Source organism: Accipiter gentilis, chromosome 3, assembly GCF_929443795.1.
Source record: "Accipiter gentilis chromosome 3, bAccGen1.1, whole genome shotgun sequence".
Lineage (NCBI taxonomy): Eukaryota > Metazoa > Chordata > Aves > Accipitriformes > Accipitridae > Astur > Astur gentilis.
Window position 1 is genome coordinate 7,340,001 of NC_064882.1, and position 21,736 is coordinate 7,361,736.

The following is a 21,736-nucleotide window of genomic DNA, read 5'->3' on the forward strand; positions in this document are numbered from 1 at the left end:
CAGTAATGCCCTATCTCTCAAGGCTTCACTGTTCTTGTAGTACAGCACTATCATTTTCCCAGACTTACCCTTATTTTCCTGTCTAGAAATGTAGTGTAGGAAGATTTTGAGGCTCAGATTTCTCCATGGTCTCTGTACATCTACTAGTATTCAAAGTTCTGGCAGTACTAAGAACCACTGAAAGTTTTCTAACATCTAAATATTCCAACTATTACCAGAATCAACATGTACATTGGCACAGCTGGCTTTCTGAAAGTTTCCTTGCAGAGCAGTTGTTGCATATTCTGATCTGTTCATCTACACGTACTCAGTACACCCATTAATATCAAAAGAGTTGGATATACTCAGCATGACCAGAACAACTGAGAAAAAAACTGTGCTGAAGGCACAATGGATTTCTCAGATTCTTGGAACATCTGCCATATTGCATATGCGCTGTTCCTGTTCCTTCCAAGAAGATCCTAAAAAATATGATCCTAAAAACTAGGAAAATCCTAAAAAATGGTATACTGCACCATCTTTGAAAAAAGCCAGTTCACAAAGTAAACTATCACTGCGTACTATAAGCTATCAGTAAAAATCCAATATTGCACTTCTCTCTGCCTGTAATTTATCTGATACATAGACAGATACAGGTAAGTGCCTCTAACAGATACCAAATGGCATTCCATGCCTGAAAGAGAGTCCCACCTGCAGATCCAAGTCAGTCAAGCCATTTAATGTCTGAGAGACTGCATCAACTTCACCAGAGCATATAAAGAAAGTCTGAATCCTAAGTGCATAGCTTTTTATCCTCTGTTCCCCGAGTCCTGCTGCTGTTGCTCACTTCCCTGGAAGCAGAGCTACCAGTGTTTAGCGCTGCAGGGTGCTCAATCTCCTCCTTCCTTAGCCCACTCAGGCTTGGACTCAAAAGTCCCCAGCCTCATATGAGGAAGCTTAATCTTCCCTGAATTCTCATTCTCTAAACTTACTCTCTAATTAAACCCAGATGCTCCATCCCATTCCTACCATACATCAACATTCATTTGGCAGCATACATCCAACTTGCTGCATGGGATTTACTGCTACATACTAAGCAATAGACATCAAGCTTCTGACAGTGTTATAAAAATTATTACACTGATACTTCATGAATTACCATAGGTTTGCTTTATAAAGGGAGAAACTTGAAAGTTGGTTTAGAGCTGTCTTACATGGTTCAGACAACATGTAAGACAACATACATCCGCGTGCCTGTAACTACAACTTCCTTTAGAAGGCATTTGGATCCCATGTTGTAGAAGGGAAGAGGTTATGCTGACACTTAAAACATTATTTTCTTCTTGTACAAACATTCAAATACTAAATAAATAAGCATTCTTTATTCCAGCTAAGTAACTGTCATGAACAGGTTCATAAACTGACTTAATTGCCTTTTCTTACTCCATTGTTCCCTGGTTTATTAAAATGACCTTTTACAGGTTTTGATATATATCAAGTAACAGCGGTCTAGCAAAGTCTGTTCTGCTTTTGCCATTCAACCTCAAAAAAAAAAAATATGCAGCTCCCCATTTCCCCATCACTTCACAGATATCTGATCACAACAGGAAAGTGGGAATATGAGGGAAGTCCCACGACACACTGAGGGGCTGCTGGTGCTGGATGGGAAAAGGCGCAAGGAACAGATCTCGCATATGGTCAACTGTTAAGATGAAACCTCCCACTAGATGGCTCACAGGATCCTTGCTGTATAAAGAATAACTGACCCAGCAGCATTGGGAAAAAAAATCTGTAATGAAAAATGTCACCAGAAAATGGCACTCAGATTTTGCCATGACTGCACAGTCCTCTGCAGCCACGAACACTGAAAAACATCACGCTGGAATTCATACAGCTCAGAGTCTTGATCCCTACCTAGTCCTTGACCTTATCTAGACTCATAAAAAATAATAAGAGCAACAGGCCGCTAGGGGATACTTTTGACTTCTAAGGTTTTTGTTGATATTGCAACACAACATATTTAGTAATACATTCCATTTTCATAACTGTGTTATTTCCTTCATTATATTGATTTAAGAATTTGTCTTTTATTTGAAAGGTAGAGTTAAAGGATGCAGAAAAGGCCAGTGTTAAGAGACCTTCATCTAACATTCTGTATACACATACACTCACTCATAAAGTCAACATTATCTGATAGTAAAAAAAAGCATTATATACACACTTACCCTAATTCAAATACATTGTGGCAAAAAAAAGCACATAACATTGTTATTTAAATACGGCCAGTGCTGTAGTTGACCATATATTTTATTCCTATGCAAATCTTAATCTCCTTAAACTGCACTTGGAAGAGCATGCAGTCATCAGCAGCAGTGGACTAAACCATGAGGAAACAAAATTCTTGTGAATGCAGGATGTCCTGTGTGCAAGTTCGTCTTTCACATCTCTTATATCCTCTTTCTTTAATGGCACCAAAAACCTAGAAAGTCAGCAGTGCTCCATAAAAATCACCACACCTTGCTATCATGTGAGGCAAACAATGGAACCATTGTAGATTGCTATGTTATTGGACTACAAGAACGCAGGAACATGGAAATAATCTGCACTGCTCTTAATTACTGTGGCTGATTGCTATTGCAAGGTGACACACCAGTGTATATATGAAAAGTTAAAAGCTAATCATAACTTTGGTATTACAAACAACACCAACGTGACAGTACAAGACCCTAATATTCACAATGAACACTTTTTCTCCCATTATTTACCACTTCTATGAAAGTACAATAACCGATACAAAAAAGCCCCAGGAGCTAACACTTTTTTTTTTAATATCATGTCACCACTGGGCATTTTGACTATGAAAATTATTATTACTACAGAGTACACATCCCATTTGTGTACTGTGTAATGTAAAATACTGCCTTCATTAAGAAACTCATTAAGAAATTAAATTATGCAAAGATTTATCAAATTAATTAACTGTATTTTGTGGGTCATCAGATAAGTTTTCCATTTTGTCATTCAAAGACCTATGACTCTTAAAATTGGGGTGCTGTAATTAGTGTGTCATTGACAGAAATAGCTCCTCAGACTACTAACACTCTACTAGACGATGATCTTGTACTGCGGGAGCAGAACTTTAATTCTCAGATATGGTTTGTGTAACCATCTTGTTGACCTTCCATACTGAATAAAAGGACAGGAACTGGTATTGTCACCAGTAGCTAGAAAGTGTAACAACAAATGAATTTTGCCAATTTACACAGTAAATCAATTATTGATACACCCAAAAAACACAGAAAAGGACAAAACTAGTTTTTCAGCATCTTTAATTAGCTCAAAAATAAGCAGTTTAAAACACTCAACCTTGTTTATATTGGGTGAATACTCAGGGTGTATGAAAGTTCAAACAGATGGAAGATCTACATTTTGTAATACATTGATAATTTTATTCAGTACTGGTAAAAATTAGTTACATGTTCTTAAGATGCATTTTTATGGCTTTTTACTTTCCATTACTTAATTGAGCTACTTAAAGTATCTTTAATATATTTGGTCTTATCAATAAAAATTGTAAAACTGTCTAATTCAAGAACTTATTCCTCAAAAGCTTACTTAAAATAAATTTCTCCAAGAATGTGCAAGACAAGGACCTTATGTCGTCACCATAGTCTTCATGTGATTTAAAGACTTAAAGTGTTCAGGAAGGCTTGTCTTAGAAAGGGATGTTAGTGTTAAAGACCATTTAACTGCTGTTAAAATACTTGCTGAAATGACTCATCCTCTGAGACTTATTAACTTCAACAGAATTGAAATTCCTCCCCATCATTCAGCATATTCATAAAATCAAAGCAGACCATTTCAATCTCATTTCATGAAAACTCAGATAAATGTCACACAAACTAATTTCCACAATGATGACCTAAACCCATCTGTTCTTATTGAAGCGCTGGTCACAAGGAAAATCCACTGCCCACTCCTAGAACTAACTTCACTGTAATAAACCTACTGAGAGATGGACAGCTGTACTACAGTCATGTTGCAGTACAGGTTTGCTACATGACTGTAATACAAATGTAGATTTCTAAGTAGGATCTTGCTCTGATCACGGGAAACCTGGTAACATAAAGGAAACAGTATGTTATACAAACAACTGAAAAATCAGCAAACAGCAGCAGATTTTCAAACCTCCTGAGTGAAAAAAGAATTGGAGAAAAGAAAGTATATCTGCTGTGTAGTGGGAAGAAATGCAGAGAACAGACAATCTACACATAGGACCATAATCCAAATGTATACGTTAGCTTTGTTTTTAATGAGATTAATGTAAAGAATGAATAACTAACAGGAATGAGGGTACAGAAATGGAAATGATCAAACCAAGATGTATGCAAAACAAAAAGAACTTACTGCATCCATACTAGGGGAGAGGGAATAAAGTAAATCCCAAAACACAAAAGCACTTTCTCAAGCAATCACAGATCTGTAGTGAACTCAGGTGCTATTCCTGGAGTCTAGAACCATAATTGTACTGCCTGGACTTCACAAGATGAAAAAGCATTCAAAGCAGCTACTGCTCTTTTGGTCTGAATTACTGCATGGCATGCACAGCTTCAGATGACATTTTAGAGTGAAAACATTTTAAGACAGCAACGACTAGGATTTGTAGGGAAAGACACTGGGGTATTAAAACACATCAAGCCAGACAACGGGAAATTATTTATTTGTTATATATGAGAAGTGGAAAATTCTGAGCACTATAATGATAGAAATGAAATGAAACTTTCCAGTTCAAAAGCATGGTCCAGCACTTTGGGACCAATAAGAAAATCTGCAATAAAATTGAAGACCTTCAGCTGATAAAAACAGAAGAAAAGAAACACAGATCTATCACTATGATCAAAATGATTACCAGAAAACAGCGTGATACAATTGGGAGAAAGTTATTTCCAGAAAGAGAAATACTAATGCCTTTGTGCAAAGCATTGCTGAGATCTCAGATGGCATACAATATACACCTCTGTTCACCCACATTCAGGAACAATTAATCCAAACTACAACACACAGACACAGAAGAGCTATGAGATGATCAGGGACCAAAATGCCTTGCTTGAAAATCAAGAATAAATATAGTTTAGTTGAGATGACAGCTCAGAAAAAAACCCATACTTGCTCTGTATTAGTATCAGGAAAATAAACACTGAGAAGAAAAAAAATCTGCATAATAATTATTTATGTACTGTAACAATTGAGGATAAACTAGTTATAAATACATCTAGGCTGGAAAATAAAAGAATGTTTCTAGCCATAAGAAGTGTGGTATTATAGAATGACCTGCCCCCAGAAGTAGTGCAAACAGAACTTATACTCATTTGTACTTATTTTAGAGTGTACCAACGTATAAAATAAATTATGAATCACTGGAGAATCTTCAAACTATACTGCTGCAAATTCATTTCTGCCCACCACAAAATTACCTACTACACAGCATACTTTGTTTAGAACATCTAAGAAAACTTGATTGAAAACCTGAAAGAGAAGATCAGGGAATAGTATGTTTCTTTTATCAGACACAATTTGTCCTTACAACCAAGGAACAAAAATTCTATTAGAAAGGAATACATTTTATTTTTAATAAAGATTATACAAATACTAATTTGAAATTAAGGTTTCTGAGTAATATATGTAACCATGTTTCTGAAGCACCACAATGTTTTGGTCACTAGGCTCACTGTGCTGTCTGCAAAAGACATTAGGATTTGGGGTAGTGTGGAGAGAGAAAAAAATGAAACCTGGAAAATAACAGAAAGAGATGCTTTGGGGAAAAAAAGGAAGTATTGATTACTGCATTCTCTCTCTTAACATTACTTTCACAATGGCCTAAATCAATTCTTTCGTGTGTTGCCCAGATGCAAGGACCTCAGAAAACAAGAAAACAACTGAAAATTAATCACTTGAACCCTTTAGACCACAAAAAAAGTATAACCATATCTTCAACTACCATGCTATTGGATGGAAAGGGCAGTCTTTCCATCATCCCAGTGCTCAGATCTACCTCTCCTCAGTATTTCAGCTATGTACCTGTTTTCTTCTGCCAAATTTAAAAAGCCAAACCCAAACTCTCTAATCATACCTCCTTCACAGATTCATGAAATGCCAGTCCTGTAACTTCTGCCGAGTAGAGTCCGTGGTAAAAGTTACAGAAGACTTCTTAAGTCTTTTGTCTCCTTTGCCTCCCAAAGGCTTCTGTGGAGCTAGTAAAAATTTAACTCTGGAAACATATGTTCTATAATTCTACATCTCAAACTTCAAAAATTGAAGCTGAGGTATGATTCATAATTTTTTACCTCAATTCAATTTAAAAAAATCAGAGTGTTTCTTCTCACTGGTTTAAAGAGATTTCCTGTGGGGTTTTTTTAGAAGCTTGAATAACTTGATGAGCATAAAGACCAGACTGAGGTTCACAGATAGACTGCTGTATGCTTTCTCTTTTTGCATTACCTCTTGTAATACAATCATCAATTTAAATACCTTTCTAAGTTAAAAAAAATATTTCAAAGTACTCATAGATCTAGAGACACTGGACCGCGCTGAAGATCCTCAGAAAATAATACTTATCTTCAGGCCAAATTTTCCTTGCCTCCCAATAGAAAACACTTGTGCAGGAGAAATGACTCAAGGAGTCTTGTCAGCTCTTCTCATGTTTGTTACTGGCTCTTCACTATGGAAGAGGACTTCTTTATAAGACAGCAAGGATTATCACCCTTCCAGCATTTTTCCCATGCCCAACTTTTCATTCTGGAACTCTTGCATCTTAAGCAAGAATAAGCAACTCTTGCATAGTCTTTTCAGTGAAAGCTAAAGAATACTTCTTTGTTATGAAGCAGTTCTGTTTGGTTTTACTTTGGCAGAGGAACTACTCTTAAAGGCAACCAAAACACTTAGAATGAAACAGATTGGTCTGTCCATATCATGCTGTCGGTTCAAAAACAGGTACATATAAGAAGATTTTTTAAAAAAATCTAATGCAGAGAGAGAATGTAAATTAGCCTAATTATTGCTCTGCACATCATTTTTTCTTTTTGAGATGCCTTCTTACGTTACACATAGGACTAGTTACAATTCATCTTTTACAGTGGAAAAAAGGTAGCATGATTGATTTCTTTGTCTACCAGGTTTGTACATAATTTTGGTGAATAGAGTTAGGCATACAGCAAAAACATGATTGAATTTTAACAGTAATTAGCTTTTCTTCTCTTTCTATCACTCTGATATTAATTTTCAATATGCCTTCACCAGGTGGAAAGCATGGAAATGTTCCAGTGAATGTTAAGCTTGCATACTTACGCAGTTGTACTTTGTTTCTTTTTTCCAGTGCCGCAGCCCACGAAAGTAAGCAAGACGACTTCAGGAGTTAACACATATAGACAATGCTTTAAAATTACTTTCTCCAATGTTAGGTGAGCAGTAGTCTGTCTTCTTGGGTTAGTGACTTTTTTTCCCTTCAGAGTTCAACTATGTGTCTTGGCTAATGCATACATCAACTGCATTTACAGCAGCGGCTGAGAAATCACTGAAGGTAAAAATACTGTGTGACTGTGGATAGCGTTAATAGTACCTACCAGAGTGATGAAATTCCACAGCCCCACCATTTACTGCCCCATCAAGTAGTATTTGTGATCTGACAATTATAGAGATGATGAACCTGGACAAGATCAAGTAAAATGACTCATGGATCATGAAATGACTTCCAAGCTGTGCCTGCAGTCCTATTCACATTCTCGCCGCTATTGATTTGGGAAAAATGATGCACTTCTGGAAAACCACAGCCACACACATTTTCTTCAATGTTTTGCCCATTACTTCATGTTGTGAACCCAAGAGAAAATGCAACAGCAATGCACTATATATCTTTCTTCAGGATTTCAGTTACACTAAGAACTCTAAAAGCACTATCCCTAAGACAGAGGCACTAGCATCAGATGTGGCAAGTATCTCAACTCAGTGGAACAGAACTCTGAAGACTTGGATCATACTCACAGTTCTGCTAGTAGCAACCTTGAGATCTCCTGAGGAAAACTACTACATATTCTGGTATTTACAAATATATAATCAAGAGACCTGATGGAACTGCCATTAAAGAAAAATTATGTATCTATAACATTACTACGAAGCAATAGTTCCCTGCTGATGTTTACTCCTCAGCAAAGCTCTGTTGTTACCTTTTTTTTTCTTTTTAAAATACTGTTAAAACCACTATTTCTGCACTGATATTGTCTATGCAGGATGTACCAAGCTTCTGCTTCTCATCTTAAAGCAGCACAAGGAACACTAGAGTAAAATGCCCTTTCATCCCTTTTTCTCAGTTATGTTTCTTGATTCAGTGCCAACTGATGTTCTACTCACTGTTGGCAAGAATATCTCCTACTAGTCTGTACTACCTTCAAAGCTAGGGATTATGAACCTAAAAGAGGGTGAAGTGCAAAGGCAATACATCTTTAGTCAGGAGTGCCAAGGCTGTTATCACCAAGTCAAGTGATAGGGACTAGATTGTACGGCTACTCCCATACTATCTGTAGGGTGTGTGGTGAGCCACTATCCTTCCTCCACTTGAGTTTGTCTAACCTGTATCTGGATTACTCTATTCACCATGGTAGCCACTGGTGTGAGCCACAGCCACTGCAGACATGAACTGGTATGTACCTACCATAGGTGGCTGAAAGACTAGACTCCTAAAACAAAACAGAGAACAAGCTAATGTGATATCCCTGACATACCCAAGCTAACGTAACATCTCAACAAGTTCATGTCATTTAAGCAGTCATAGAAGCTGGACAAAGACTTGAACCCACCTATTTCAATTAACATCGTATACATATATTCAGCTATTCAGGATAGGATTTTTCAGCTAACTTTCACAATCTAGCTTATTGCTGAGAATTCCTTTTTGGAAAATGCTGAGAAACACCTCTTTTTCATTTGTGTGAAGTATGATCAGAAAACACGTTTCAGTAGCAAAGAAAATCCAGTTTACTGTTCTCATTACCAGCACAATGATCTCTAATTTTCTGCTGTTCCAGGAATTGGGGCTCTACTAGCGAAGATTTAGGTCCAGTATACATTCCATCAATAGAAAACAAAGTTGCAAATAATGCCACTTCTTGAAGAGAAAACAGACTGTGAAAAAAACCCAAATGTTTCTTTTAATTCATGACATTGACAGAGAAAAAGACAGCCCATTTTAGCTTGCTGCTAGAAAAATACTCAAGTTGTTTCCAGCTGTTCCAAGAATTTGAGTACTAATTTCAGGTCATATAAAAATCACACATTCACTCCAGTCACCATACAGAAATACTCCAGGTGAAATTTTAGTCTCCTTAGTGCTACAGACTGTTTTCACATTGCCTTCAGCACAGAGAGTTTCATTCTTGAAACTTAAGTTTCAGGTCTCCTAGAAAGAAATTCTGACAGCTGTTATTTCTTGAAAATTAACTGGGCAAGCTTAAGTGATTTTTAGCAAATAGTAGATAGAGCCATCAGGCTAAGAATTTGCATTAGACATAATGCACCAACTTGTTTGTGGTACAAATTGCCAAGAAGAAATTTCCAGAGATCATTATAGCCTTGTTTGTTCAGAGCCAAAGCTAACTTAACAAAAGGTGAAGAATATGCCCTCACAAAGTCTCCACCTGATTCTTACAAAAATAAGTTATTAATGCTCAGATAATCACCAGAAACACTAGTTGCGTAAAAGTGTAATTGGAAAGATGTATATATGTGCTAGGAGCACAAAAACCTACACACTGATGCATACACATATGAATGTTTTTTGTTGTAAAAGAAAGCTTAAAAATCTGTAAAGATAAACTATTCAAAAGAACTGACCTACTGTTAGTTCACATTGAATCCCAAGTATGGCCATGATCTGAAAGGTTTATGCTCACAAAACCATAAACATGTGCTTGTATGCTTCTAAATGCTCTTAGCACAAACCCGATCTCATTGTTACTAGCTTACACACCTGATGTTAGTTTTGGTTTAGCCAACAGGAATGCAATCAGCAGCACATCTTATTACTGGACCTATCATCAAAATCAGAAAATAATGCTTTTCTACAGTTGATACAAGTATGGTTCCTATTTAGTACGTTACCAGTTAAGTATGCATTACGGGATCCAGTGAAAACCATAATCTAGCAGTTACTGTTCTAACTATACATAAAAAATATTTGTGAGAACTTGTTTCATTTCACTTTCATGGCAGGCTATGTTTGAAATGTAAACAGAACATTTGTAACTATTTTAAAATACATTTTGTTTAAACCTCCATTGAAAAATATGAAAACAACAGGGTTTTTGTATTTGTAGCACTTCAGATACACTTCCATCTTACAGGGAGAGAGACATGGAACACACAGACAAGGCAAAACAGTCATGGTGTTCTTCCCAGCATTCTTAGTGTCTCACTCATTTGCTGGATGGATTTCACCATGTTAGCTGGCATCTGAAGGACAGCCTGAGACTCACACACTGCCAGCCTCATGCATTTTTAAAACTGAAATACACAGAGGTAGAAGGTGAGCACTGACAGGTTTCCAAGGCATTACTGCAATGCAAATACAAATAGTAACTGTTTTCAAAAGCAGGCAAGGATTTACTACAGCAGCCAACAGGGTTGTATCCCATTCCCCATCTGCAAACTTGAAAAATCATGTGAAACACTTATTAAAACATGACTGCACACCTTCCCATGTCCCTATTCACTGTGCGACTACCTAAAATATAGCACAGCTATGAAATAGCCTTGTTTATAATAGTTAACTCCTCTCTTACAGCTCAGATGAACAACATCAACTCCCCTCTCTGAACATATCTTGTTTTTTACTTTACAGTGGAGTATTTTTTAGGTAACTCCTTGCAGCCACTTTTGCTTTGCATATTTATAACATGACCCTTATATTTATATAGAGATAATAAAATGTAATGATAATGAATAAACAAAAACACTTATACTTGCGAGTTAGGCTGCACATATCACATTTTTATAGCAACTTTTTAATAAAGCCTAGGGAAAACACATTTACATGAGTGAAGACCTATTTAAAACAAAACAGAAATCTAAAAAGTAGAAATTCTTACCCTAAAAAACTCTTTAGTGGAGCCAGAATCTAATGTCCCATAAGCAATTTCTGTTTGCTTGGAAAGATCCTCTGCACTTTCAATGGGAGACACCATCCTCTCAACCGTCAGGAAGGCAGCTAAGTTAGCCGTGTAGGATGAGATTATGATGAGGGTAAAGAACCACCACACACCTCCAACAATGCGCCCAGACAGGGATCTAATAACAAGTATGAAATGGATTTGTAAAGTGAAATGAAAGTCCTAAAAAGGAACACGTTATCAGTTTTATGCAAATGATGCATTATACTATAGGGAAGCATTTCAGGCTGTATCATAGTGCAGCTCTGCGTTACTAATCAGGTGGGAAATCAAGGCATACTCCACTACACCTCCTGGACTTTGCTGAAATCAGGACTCCAGAATTTACTTTAGGGAGAATTTAGTGATCCAGTTCTTCAAAGTTCTGAACACCCTGAAAGGAAACTGCTCCCATCATAATGTGCTATATTTAACACATAAGCTTGTCATTCCCTCTGAAGTGAATTTGTGTGACATTATGAAGAGGATCAAACATAATCAGTGAAACAGTGCTTTCAGACAAACCAGTATGCACTTAAAAATTGCTTGCTTAAAAATTGCAATTAATTGCTTGCCGTTAGCTCGCTTATTTTCCTAAGACATTCAGAGAAAGACTGATTTCCACAAAACAATGGCTTATGCTGCTGTGGACAATCTATACTGAGAAATAAATAGCATTATTTGCAATAAAAACTGGCCCAAGGAATATCCATAAACTAAAAAGTGCACACAACTTTTGAAAGATACAAGCATTTAACTAACTGAGGACTGGACATGAAACAATCAGTGATAATACAGAAAAATGGTGAAGAACGTATATTTTTCAATACTACTAATAATAATCTGATGGTTTTTAACTGCAGCAGGTGGGCTCTTATGGATCTTTGATTTGCATCTCCTGCTTAAGAAGAGAGAAGAAAAGAGAACTCAAGAAAATATATGAAACAGTACAGAGCACATAACTAGAGAAATTCAATGATTTTCAATACTAGAAAATATAAGAGAAGAAAAATATGGACAGTGTCATTATTGTCATACTTGACATTTTTTTAACGATCCTTTAAACTTTGAAATTACTTACTACTTTGTTTCCAAACAAGACATTATAGGAAGGAGTACATAATCTTTGGAGATGTGATTAATTATTTGGCAGAAATGTGCATGTAGTTGAAAGTCTAGCACTAAGGCGTTGCAGTAGCTTAAGCATGTCTTGATGTGTCTCCTCTATCTATTAAGTAAACAAATTACAAATCACTCACCCAGCCTACTCTATTGTGAGTGAGACTTCAAACTAATTCTGACAAAATATTTATATAGGTAATAGATTGATATAACTATATATATATATATATATTTAAACATGATAGTTATGTAAAGCTGATTTATTAAACTGGGAACAAAAATAAATAGAACCAATTCTGGACAAATTATTTTTACTAATTGCTATTGTATAAAATCTCTGTGATAACTCAGACATTAAAAGATTTATTCCATGTCACAACAGACACACTAATTCACTCTACTACATGAAAATCAAGTCAGATAAGGTCCAGAACATGTAACTGAAAAGGACCATAGAAAATAGATTATTTCAAGTTCCTTCTAAATTGAGATGTATTCTGCAAACATGCTTTCTGTCACTTTTGAAAAAAATATTACATACTTATTTTGACATGGAGGTAATCAGAGTGTAAAATAATTCTACAATTAAAAGATTGAACTATATGATAAATATATACTTGCAAGGTAAAATCTCTGAGAATGTGTATTTAACAACTGCCAATTTTATGGCACTTTATATTGCATTGATGATACCTGCTATAAATGATGATAATCTTCAAAAGCCCATGATCTGTCAGTAAACAAAGTTGCCACTGACTTTGTAAAAAAAGAATAAGCTCAATGCCAATCCAGACATTATGGTCCCACATTACATTATATAAGTAAAATTCTGGGGGGTGTCATTTGTATTCAAAATTTCCCATAAGGTCCGTCCCAGTTAAATAAATATTTTTTTTATGTACACTTCAAAAAGTTTCTAAAGATTGATAATTACATGCTAGTATGAACCCACACTTTACAAGCACCTCATTCATCAGATCCTTAAATACTAAAATAACCATTTCTGCGCACAATTACCTAAATTCGTGCACCACATTTTATACTTACAAAGGCATTATATGACAGTACTGAGAGTACACTCGCATCTCAAAAAAAGATGAGGAAAACTTTCCTGTAAGTTATCATTATCGTATAATCTATTATTCTGTTCTATTCTACTCTATTGTTTCTGTGCTACCCATGATGGCAACACGAGGATTGCTATTGCAGACCAGTTTCCACGTGGTCCAGTCTTACTCAGCATCACCTTCTATTTCAGAGTCAAGAAGCTCTATTTACTTGTCTGCTCTAAAATTCTTACAGTGGTTGTTGTTTTTATTAGAGAAATTATAGTACCAAGAGTGCAAAATTTAACTTCACAAAGGTATTTTGCTGATACCTGAAGATACTCCTTTTTGTATCTACTCTGATTCATTTGCGGGGACTTCAAATTCCATAGTGATAAGTTTTGGTGCAAGAACAAAAATAACTGAGGTGTTTTCAGCCCTTTTCTATTTTTATAATAAACAGATAAAATACAAACCAACTGCTTTCCTCAAAAATATGTTTGTAATGAGATAAAGTGCTGTTACACACTTCACTGAAACTAAATCTTGAATCTCCAAAATTATTTGAGTTTCATGCACCTTTTATGATGACCATTTACTATCATTATTCTTCTATCACATTTCAAAAGTTATCAAACCATGCACAACAACTGTCATGCTTTAATAGCCAGTAAAATAATAATATTTAAAAAGATTGTTATTCTACTATGGCCTTGATTCAATAAAAATAATTTTGTAGCTAATAGGGGACTTTGCAGACAACTAAACCTGTGAAGGCTGTAAATGATACAAAAACCCCACAGGACTGTAATTAACACAGCTTCTCATGACCCAAAACAATTTTCTCTCTGTCTCCACTGTCTCATTGTATACAATTCTTACTGTGTTATATGCCAAATCCACTGCATCTTTCACCATAAAGGCTGGCATATCTCACTGTGATATGCCAGCCTTTACACAGAATTGCTGAAGTGCTCGCACAATAAATGCTCTGCTATTTCCATAGTAGAACAACTTGAAAACCTGCTGTTGCCTTTTGGGATGCATGACTTATACCTAAGAAATGCTTCTTTGGTGTGATTTAGTTTGCACACTAACCACTAGACTCACTAGAAATTGACTTGTTCCCTGTCTTACTTTAGGATGTTTAGAAGAACATTAAATTGCTTAGTATAATTAGGTAGGTCTTATGATTTGATTTCCTAAAACCCAGTTGCCCTATTTCACTTGTTACTATAGTTCCTTCAAGCAGCAAGTAGTTATTTACCTACCTACTTACCACTCTGCTGAATCAAGGCTAGAACCACTTGTGCACAAGGGAAATAGAATATTTAAGGAGCTGCAAAGGAATTAACTTAAGTGCTTTACAGTTGTCCCTGATAAAGTAGGTGAAAATCCATGAAGAATTAAGCATTTATAAACTGGACCTTCAAATTCATTTTAGCAATTTCCTTTGTCACTTTTCTAAAACTAGACCATGGAAAACCAGCAGTGTTTTGCAACTATTCACATGAAATTAGAGCCATTACATTATTTTTATTTCAGTTCAAGGCTCTCCTGTAGAAAAACAGTGGGTTAATAATGTGTTACGGTATGTAGTGAGTTTTAGAGGAGAAGTGCTGCCTGTGTAGTTCATGACTAGTATGTTACCCTTTTTTCCCATTACAGTTGTTGTGAACTATATGCACTGTCAACTGTAAAATGGGAATATGCAGCAAAAACACGGTACCCCTCCAAGAAGGCATGGAATGACTTGAACCTTATGCATTTTACAGTCTCTGCATGGTGTATATAACTTCACTTGGCAAATGTATGATCGACCTTAAGACAATGTTGATCAAATACATCATGACCCTATGTCCCAGACAACTGCTTTTATTTCAAGGACTTATGTGATTTTAGGGAAGGAAAAAACATAGCAATTAATTTCTTCCCGAGAGTGAAAATATATGCACCATGAACCTCCTCCGGCTGAGATGGCTGAGACCAAAAATGCACAAAGTTGAAATGAGTGAGTAACCAACCTTGGCGAAATATCGCATCCTTGCTGCATAAAGGCACCCAGGGAAAACCAGAGACTATTAAATATCCCAAATTCATTAGTTGATTCATTAGTTTGCGTTTCTCTTCCATCTTCAAATTCCTCAGTGTGCCACTCGTATGGGCTAAATCTGCTGACCAGGAATAAAACTACACTGACCCCAATGTAGGCAAAAACAATGCACATCCAGATTTCATATGCTAATGGATCAAGAAATGAAAACACTCCTGGCTTGGACTTCTGAGGCTTCTTGATCATTATTGATATCCCCAGGCTCATAAAGGGCTTTGAGAAGTCAATCACCTCTTCTCTCACCAATGTTATAGTTAATGGAGCAATTGCAATATCGGCTTTCTGTAAAGGAAGAAAAAAAGCAACTAATAGCTAATACAATGATCAGAGCAAAAAATGGTTTAGTTTCTACTGCATTTCACAAATGAAAAATAGGACAGGAGAGACACCAGCAACATTCATTTCGCCAGGAACATCCTATGGAGAATTTCAGAAATTTTTAGTTGAAACTCATCTTACTGAAATACATACAACCATATGGTTGGCATATTCCAAGCTTCTCTTTTTACACGTGCCCTTTTAAAAGTATATGACATTTGGAAGTGTTAGTAAAGTACATTGCCTTTCACCTGGTCAGAAGCATGAAATATGCACTCACTTCCCCCAACTTCATTTGCATTTAAAATCGAATTCCATGTTTTACTTTCAAAATTTTTCATGCCAATACAAGTTACTAATTCTCTATCAAAGGAATTAGATAATTTTCCTCTACAGAGAAAACGAAACCAAATCCCACTCCTTCCATCAGTCATCTTTAATGGTTTTATTATAAAAGATATTCTTACCCCATAAACAAGTTCTCCAACCATCCCATTCCAGATTTTCGTGTCTGCATCCCTCGCCCCATACTTGCCATCCCCAACAATTGTGAGCTTGTATTTGAATCCACAGTGTTTAGCAATTTCTGTAGCCAAGTCCACACAATAGCCCTCATATCGATCATTTCCTTCAAGCATTTCATGATTTTTCTTCATCATGACATATGGGGACTCCTGCACAGAAAGAACTTGCCTTAGCCACTTGGTAGAGACAGAGGTATCAATTGTGTACTTCATAGATTAATATGTTTCCTTTTACATGTGAAAAAAAGAAGATAACATCTGAATCATACATGCTATGTGTAAGTTAGCTGTTAATTATTAATGTGACATGTCCTTAACACATTTAAAAGCTGCATTCTCCACAGTCATACACAAATAACAATACTTACAGGTATAGCGATTCCCAGCAGTATGTTAATAATGACCATGAATGTTAACAGGAGTTACGCATTCAGAGAAGAAAGAGTAAGTTCCAAAATCAGTTTCTTTCTCTCATACAGTTTGGATAGAAGAAGGCAAAGGTATTTAGTTGCTTTTGTTGTTGTCTTAACACAAGAAAATTCTTTCCTATTTCATAAGCACATCCCTCCCTGGGAAAACACTTCAGGCTCTCCAGGCTGTATCTTTATTGAATTACTACACAAACAATAGGTAAGATATCTATAACTATGCAGTAAAGTTCTATCATCAGCAAAACTGGTGATGAGTCATAAGTCATATTAAAGTAACATATCTCCTCTTTGCTCAGTTGTTACCAAACTATTCTTGTATCCAGTGAAATTCCTATGCTAGCCTGTGACTTGTCCAAACTGATAAAGAAGCTGTGTAACTTACAGAAAAATGCTGTTCTATGACAGTACATAATGTTATTTTCTAGACAACTAGAATACAACTTTTAATTTTTTAGTTTACACTTCACCAATCCATAGCAACTACAATTCTGAAGCACAAGAACCAGTCTCTTCACTGTTTGGCAAAATCCATTCTCTAAAACTAACACTATGGTTCTCCTCTCCTTTGAAAGCAGATATTTCACTTCCATTTTCAGGTCTAAAAATTTTAACTTTCTAGGATGTTCTATCAACAACCATTTGTCTTCTACAGAACAAAACTGCATACTGAATCACATACATTTCCTTAATTTACAGATTTTATTTATGTATCATGAGCAACAGGTCACAACCTCAAATAATAAAAAGACAGTATATTTAAACTAACATAATGACAAGAAACAAATTACTGTAGGACAAACTGTCTTCTGACAAAATATGAGGTTAATTACCAAAATAGTGGTGACAATAATAGTCTTATTCTCTAGTCCTGAAGATTCATTTCCAAGAGGGCCATCAAGAGGATTCACAACCATTTTGTCCACTTCACTCCAATATCCAATCTAAAGAGAGTTTATAGGATGCACAGACACCAGTGAATATGAACTTTCATAGAAAAGGTAAAGCATGTTATTACTATGCCCTTGATTTGTGCTCACAGAGAACTATTTTAGCAATGGATCTGCCACTGTAAATATTTCTATTTAAGTAGTTAAAGACTGTAACAAAGAGTAAGATTGAACTAATGACATTTGTTCACATTAATGTGTCTAATACAGGTATACCACTTTCATTCACATATTAACAGGCTTTAGTATTAACATCACACACTGTAGGATTGAAAGGGTTATGAAATACTCCAGATTAGGAAGACATGAGAAACTGTTTTTTCCTGAAAGGTTTGGAATTAGAGCAGAAAGATAATCACATTTAAAGAAGCATCACTGAAAAGCTGTATTCTGCGTTTATCATTTAGAAGCATATTTCCCTCAATACTGGCTCACATTTAGCAATTCAGATCAGAAAGCAAAAAATTTAATCCACAAAACTGAAAGGAAAATACTCTTATGTAGTACTTACCAGAAATAACAACTTGAATTTTTTAGAAGGAAATACTACATATTTTTACTTTGTTCTGCAAGACCAGTGTAGAATATACCTATAAACAAATATTATCACAACTCATGCTTTAATTAATCTAGTGTTTCATTACCTACCTTAACCCGTTGCTTAGCACAGTAAAACCTTTAAAGACACTGTAAGACAATTCAAATTACCTTCCGAGGACCAGTACTTTTGAGTTCCATGATGTTTATTGTAAAATTGATTCTCTTTCCATTCTGATCAAACTTTATATTCCCTGTTAGACCTTCCACCTGAACCTATATAGATGAAGATGAAAGTGGTAGAAGAATTAAGTTTGTTTCTTTTTAGAAAATACATTTTTTATTTCCATAAATGATTACTGATATTTCAAAAACATTCAGTTTAGAGTCTTTCCCATACACAATATATTATCTTAGTATGAGTCACGTTCCTGAGGAGTTCACTTTCATGTTATTCCCAGCAAGATCCAGGCAGGTTAGGAGACTGGAAGGTTCTTTTCAAGCATTTAATTTCACACATGCACTCATCCCAGCATTCACTCCAGGAAAGCTACCTGTTTCAATGCCCTTTCTATTTCTACACCATGACCCCAGGGTACAGCTGGATTTGCAAGACAATCTCCAGCATTTCCTCTTCTGGAGATCTCAATCCTCTGTTTACGCAAATTACGGAAAGCTTCTGTCATCACTTGAACAGCATCATAGGTCAGAGCAGATGTATACTGAAAAGAAGTGAAAATATTTAATTAAATAACAGCTTCAGCTTCACTACACCTTCCAATCCACTCATTAATCCATTAAACACAGAAACATATTAAAAATAAAAAGGATAGTAAGATATATTTGAAATCAGACCAGTTTTTCTTTAGTTTGGAGGTCACTACCCTCCGAGTGGCATCTATGCAAAGAAGTGTTCTCCATCAGAATGGTTAGGGGCAGTGCTAACAGGTCTAAAGATTTACAGATGTTTTCAGTGTGAATTACAATCCTTTCTCACTACAATTGCGCAACAGTTCTGGGTGCAGATATGGCTGGAAGTCCATGGAGGTGAAAGGGGAAAAAAGAACTCGTTTCCAATATTTAACTTGAGTTAGCCTCTAAAAAGAAGAAATTGTTCCTCTAATGACACTCTTCACAGAGATGCATTTACATACAGACCTCTAGACTACATCTCCTCCCACGTATGTACACACAAAACCAAAGAACATGTATTTGTATATACATGTGCTTAGCTTTTATCTGTTAAATATAAAAACTCAGGGGTAGCTATTTTCATTTGTAATAACTTGTCAACACCGTGCAAAAACAGGTTTTGGGCTGAGATGTCTGGAAGAAGTGGTGACCTTCAAAGAGCAACATAGGCAAGGAAGAGTCCTAACCTGACACAATATAAGGAGCTTTACAACTTTTGAGATATCAGAGAAGAATTCTGCAATCACACGCATCAGAAGCTAGGGCTAAACAGTCAAAAGCAGTTATCTTCAGTGACTGTAAAATTTTACATCTTAACTAAATGAACAGAAACCACATGTGCAGGTACACTGAGGACTTTGTTGGATGGGCTTTATGAGTCCAGAACAAGGCAATTATACCAAATACAAGGGACATTTTTAGAAATATGGCCCAGAATATTTCTACTTAACAGCCTTATGAATGAATGCAATGATCCCTATGAAGGCTATTAGATGCTGAAAATATATAAACTGTAAAGCGGGGAGAAATGATATATTGGCTCTTTGCTTCAATGGTTCAGACTTTAATGAGAATTTTAATTAGCTAGCTCAAGTCATGCAGAAGGCCCTTGTAATTGTAACCAAGGCAGGCTCCTGAATTTAGGTCATTTTTGTATGCAACTGTTAGACCTTGGAGAGGAAGAAAAGGAAGGTGGAACTCTTTTTTTTCCAGATGTATAAGCTTACCGGGTGATTAATGCGAATTTTCTCAAGAAAGTTCTCTCACTGACTTTTACAGAAATCTTTAAAGGGATCAAAACAGCAGAAGAATGAAGTGAAAGACTGGCTGGAGCCAATACTACTGTCTACTACTGGAGTAGCAGTGATTAAGTGGTGGACATGGATTTGGAGATGACAAGAAGGTAACGGAGAGACAAGAAAGGACCCTGACTCATTTTGGGGGGGACTGATAGCAACACTTCTTTAAGCATAGCTCTTCGCAATACAGAAACATATTGAACTACACCAGCGTTTTGACTGAAATTTACTTTGGGTAGCAGAGAAAATAAGAGCTTGAAATTGAGAAGTTATAGTGTTACCTAATTCATTTATTCTATGTTTCGTTTGATCATTGGTGTATGTTTAATGCATTTTCTCAAGAACATTATCCCTATAGTGTACAATTACTGGCCTGAATATTCACAACTCAAGTCATATATTCAGTTTGTATAGGGATTTGCCTATCAATATATATCTCTGTGTACACACGTCATCACATATATAAAATCCGCATGCTTTAATTTAGGTTAAGTCAGCTTTAATCTAAGGACCTCAAAATATTTTACAAGCATCTTACACCCTCATGTTGTTGGAGATGCCATGAAAGCAAACAGTCCATCCATCATTTCTTACTGCTTTATTCTGCATACACTTTCAGCTTCTAATAACCTTCATGGGGCTCATTAAAACTATCTATAGCTTAATGAATAGATGTAAGGTTGACAAACTAAACCAAAGTGAACTCATTACCATAAACAAGAAATGACAGACAGATAACCCGCTCATGAAGAGGAGTGTCTGTGTGTGTGTGTGTCTGCGTAACAAATAAAATCGTCATAAGTTAAAGGATGCATTAGCCCTGTCTTGATTCTAAATAGTGCTAGTGGAAGCACTATTTAGAATATTATTCTGTGGAAGTGAGATGGGCTCTTACAGCCTACTACTCTTACAGCAATGTAAATCTCCTAATTTCATTTCAGTTCCTTTCAACTTCACATGATAAAATCAGCAATTTTAATACAAAATGGTATAGGTACTACCCTATAGTTCCTACAGAATCACCCATATTAATTAAACCATGGCAAAGAATATGCAAAACCAAAAAACCTTGCTTCTCATAATTCTAGAACTAGGATGATAATAAGCTGAAGTGCCTAAGGACTTTATGTTATTTGCTATGAAACATGGATTGCATGTATGTAATATGAAAATAATTCTCTAAATAAATGCCCTAACTGCCAAGAAGAGAAAACACAAGGTCCATAGGCAATTTTATTCAACTTAAATTTAAAACGTACTATAGACCTTAATAAAATTTGTAAGCTGCAATTGCGAAGATGAATTTGAAAAGTGAAGACAAAACAAAGTCATCCCAGACTAAGCAGACAATATTAATCATGTGCTGTCCAAGAAAAACTGGCAAGATGTTGACTTTTGTAACTTCAGCTGTTTTACAGTAGTTCAGAAGATACCAGAAATCCTCAACTATAAGGCCCAGTCTCCTACTTTATATAATCAGTAACTGAATCTTCTGAAGATAAAATTGCAGAAGACAACCTCAGAAGCACAAGA

At 35.8% G+C, this 21,736-nt stretch overlaps 1 protein-coding gene across 11 annotated transcripts in view; it reads right to left on the bottom strand.

Moving 5' to 3' along the window:
* Positions 1 to 21,736, bottom strand: part of GRIA2 (glutamate ionotropic receptor AMPA type subunit 2) — a 96,053-nt gene that overhangs the window by 6,242 nt on the left and 68,075 nt on the right. For all 11 annotated transcript variants that reach the window (XR_007510116.1, XM_049833611.1, XM_049833584.1 and 8 more), the window contains 6 exons: positions 18,767 to 18,934; positions 18,384 to 18,488; positions 17,559 to 17,669; positions 16,241 to 16,447; positions 15,367 to 15,737; positions 11,115 to 11,313 (listed from right to left, as the gene is read on the bottom strand). Coding sequence is in view for 10 of the 11 variants with exons in the window: in XM_049833611.1 (XP_049689568.1) it covers positions 11,115 to 11,313; positions 15,367 to 15,737; positions 16,241 to 16,447; positions 17,559 to 17,669; positions 18,384 to 18,488; positions 18,767 to 18,934 (1,161 nt within the window). In the remaining variant the exon portion in view is untranslated. The remainder of the gene's footprint in view (positions 1 to 11,114; positions 11,314 to 15,366; positions 15,738 to 16,240; positions 16,448 to 17,558; positions 17,670 to 18,383; positions 18,489 to 18,766; positions 18,935 to 21,736) is intronic.